Raw genomic sequence first — 2,932 nt, 5'->3', positions numbered from 1 at the left:
TTCCTGGTCCTGCTGGCCGCACTATTCCTGATACAAGCCAGGATGCCATTGGCCTTCTTGGCCACCTGGGCACACTGCTGGCTCATATTCAGCCGGCTGTCAACCAGTACTCCCAGATCCCTCTCTGCCAAGCAGCTCTCCAGCCGCTCATCCCCAAGCCTGTAGCGTTGCATGGGGTTGTTGTGACTAAAGTGCAGGACCCAGCACTTGACCTTGTTCAACCTCATACAATTGGCCTTGGCCCATCGATCCAGCCTGTCCAAATCCCTCTGCAGAGCCCTCCTCCCCTCAAGCACAGATCCCCAGATCAACACTTCCATCCAGTTTGGTGTCATCTGCAAACTTACTGAGGGTGCACTCAATCCCCTCGTCCAGGTCATTGATAAAGAGCTAGCAAAGTCCAAGGATGAGGCACCTCTCCATAACCCCAGCAGCAACTGTTCCCTATATATCTGTGTCCTGCCCCCACAGTGGTCTTCTAGTAACAGAAATTTTCTGACCCTCTAAAATGCTGGGAAATAGCTGCGTGGATCAGCTCTTTTATAGTATGTATTTGCCTTGTGGCAGCAGCTTACTAAATAAAATTCAATTTTCTCTTTTCTTACCGGTCTAGGACGCGTCTCTCTCAGGAACGATTTCAGGTCACCTCCAGCCATAAGCTCTAGCAGGATGAAACGAGGCAGTGCCTGCAAGCTCACCCCAATACAGCGCACAATATTCTGGTGGTTGAACTTGCTGTGGAGAGTGGGAGACTCAATTATGGAGCAACTTTGATCCAAAAAGCACAATTGCAGAAAAGAATCAAAATGTTTTGCTCTGGGGAATGTTGTTTTCTTTTTTTTCAGAAAGTAACAAATCTCAAAGGTAGGGTAACTGGATAAAGCTAAAGAGCTACCCCTGCACTCTGTGTCTGTCTGCATAGTGCAGAAACAGGGGTGGGGAAGGAATGGCTTTTGGCTGCTTTTCCTCTTCCTATATTCTGCATCCTTTTTGGGGTGCAGTGAGATTTGTGGGCCATAGGAAGCAGAGAATGTCTGATAACAGAGACAAATCTCATCCTAAATTCCTTATCCAAGGGGCAGAAACTGGGCTAGGGCAGAGTTCTTCCAAAAAACATACTGATGCAGGGATCTGCTTACATAGGGGATATTCCTCAAAGTCTAGTCTCTAATACTTCCTTATTTCTCCAGACCTCAATGTGATGGGAAACTATTTCCATGGATTCTAGGACTCAGTCAACTGAGGTGTGACAAGACAGCAGCATTAAGTCAATGTCATCTGTTAGTTTTGACTAGTCAAACCCAAACTCCTAAGGTCTGTCTTTACCTCGTGTTCTGGTCTCTAAGAGAAATCAGAGGATCCTGTTATCAATTCTGAAAACTGGGCCTAAAGATTTTCACTTTGGATAATGAAAACCAGTGTGGACCCTCTTGAAAATTTAGCCCTTAATCATCTGGTGCCTCCTCATTTGTAAGAAGACTAGAAAAGGATGGTAATGCCTATCTTCTTTATAAAATACTGACAGCCATGTGCTAAAACTACTGTAGAGATGTGTTGCATAGACATCACCTCCCAAAGCACCTTTTTTATTTACAGTGCTGGGCTTTGCAAGCCTACACAAGTGCTGTTCATCTTACTCATACACACCTAATAATGAGAGCTTCCATGAGGAAGTCCAGTTCATCTTGCTCTGAACAAACTTCTGGCAACGTCTGGAAAAGAAAAAACAGGTTGACAAGAAGATATTTAAAGTTACAGATGTAGAACACCTGGCACAATCAAAAGCACTAACATCGTCTGCAGCAATTCTTGTTTCTAAAAGAAACCTCACTCTAAGAGAATAGCTAGACTGTTACTAAACTAGACTGTGAAGCCTGTTGAAAGGCAAAGATCAGAACACATGGCCCATCACCGCCACTGTCATCCTCCTCCCAGCAAAAGGAATAGCCCAGAGTGCACAAGGAACAGTGCTCAATATATGGGACTCTGCTGTATAGAGGATGAGGCATGAGACCACAGTTCCTGAGCTCTCTGACAGTTCAACACTCCTACCTCCCAGCAAGACTATGAACTATAAGCAGCAGTAGGACTGTGCCGCTATGTAACCTCTAGGAGAAAACAAACTAGCTAGGCTGCTGAAGGCCTGGAGAACCCTACCAGGGTCTCTCAGGATTTAGCTTCAGTGCATATGGAATGTAATGGAGTGGTGATGTCCCTGGAAAACCAGTCATCTCCTACCTGCAGGCTCTTTGATGTATATACCAGCTGGTCTTTGCCCTGTGAAGACTTTTGGCCTCTGACACAAAGGCTTTGGACAGATTACCACACCAGGTGTAGCATGTGGAGGATGGATTTATTTCTCATACCTGCAGTCTACTGCAGCTGTATGGGAAATCTTTGCCTATTTACTACTTGAAGACCTCTTTTAATAGTCTCACAAGCCCATATGCTACAAGTTGTACCGTCACTATGATGGATTAAAGTGTTGCAACAGAGCAGCAACCTTTCTAGCCACATCCTTCAGTACTACAGTAATGCTTAATTCATCTTCATTTTTATAATGCATTGGGACTCTTGGGTGAAAGGCGCATGAAACCATCATGATAACTCATACACTGTCACTTACTTTCACAGCCACCTGCAAGGGAGTGGGGTCGCTGGGGATCCCTGCCACCTGACCTTCATATACCTCACCAAAGGCTCCGTGACCCAAACCCCTGGACAGACCAGAGAAGACAAAGAAGGTTTTACTACAGAGAACACACATTATAACACTGTGGTCACAGCTGACAGAACGGGCTCACAGTTTTCATGGTAGTGAAACAGGGAGAACTGGATATTGACACTGGCGATACCACTCCTCACACTATGCAGGGGACCAGACCTTGATCTGATCTTTTCTGGACCTACAATGTATTTAATTGGTAGGGAA

General features: G+C 45.4%; 1 protein-coding gene across 1 annotated transcript in view; it reads right to left on the bottom strand.

Moving 5' to 3' along the window:
- Nucleotides 1-2,932, bottom strand: part of ALK (ALK receptor tyrosine kinase) — a 364,338-nt gene that overhangs the window by 14,149 nt on the left and 347,257 nt on the right. Inside the window, exons 19-21 of the mRNA XM_009648158.1 lie at nucleotides 2,627-2,717; nucleotides 1,648-1,712; nucleotides 606-735 (exon numbers count right to left, since the gene is read on the bottom strand). Coding sequence (XP_009646453.1) covers nucleotides 606-735; nucleotides 1,648-1,712; nucleotides 2,627-2,717 — 286 coding nt within the window. The remainder of the gene's footprint in view (nucleotides 1-605; nucleotides 736-1,647; nucleotides 1,713-2,626; nucleotides 2,718-2,932) is intronic.

This window comes from Egretta garzetta, unplaced genomic scaffold, assembly GCF_000687185.1.
Source record: "Egretta garzetta isolate BGI_Z169 unplaced genomic scaffold, ASM68718v1 scaffold11, whole genome shotgun sequence".
NCBI classification, from domain to species: Eukaryota; Metazoa; Chordata; class Aves; order Pelecaniformes; family Ardeidae; genus Egretta; species Egretta garzetta.
This window is presented reverse-complemented; position numbering and strand designations above follow the sequence as displayed.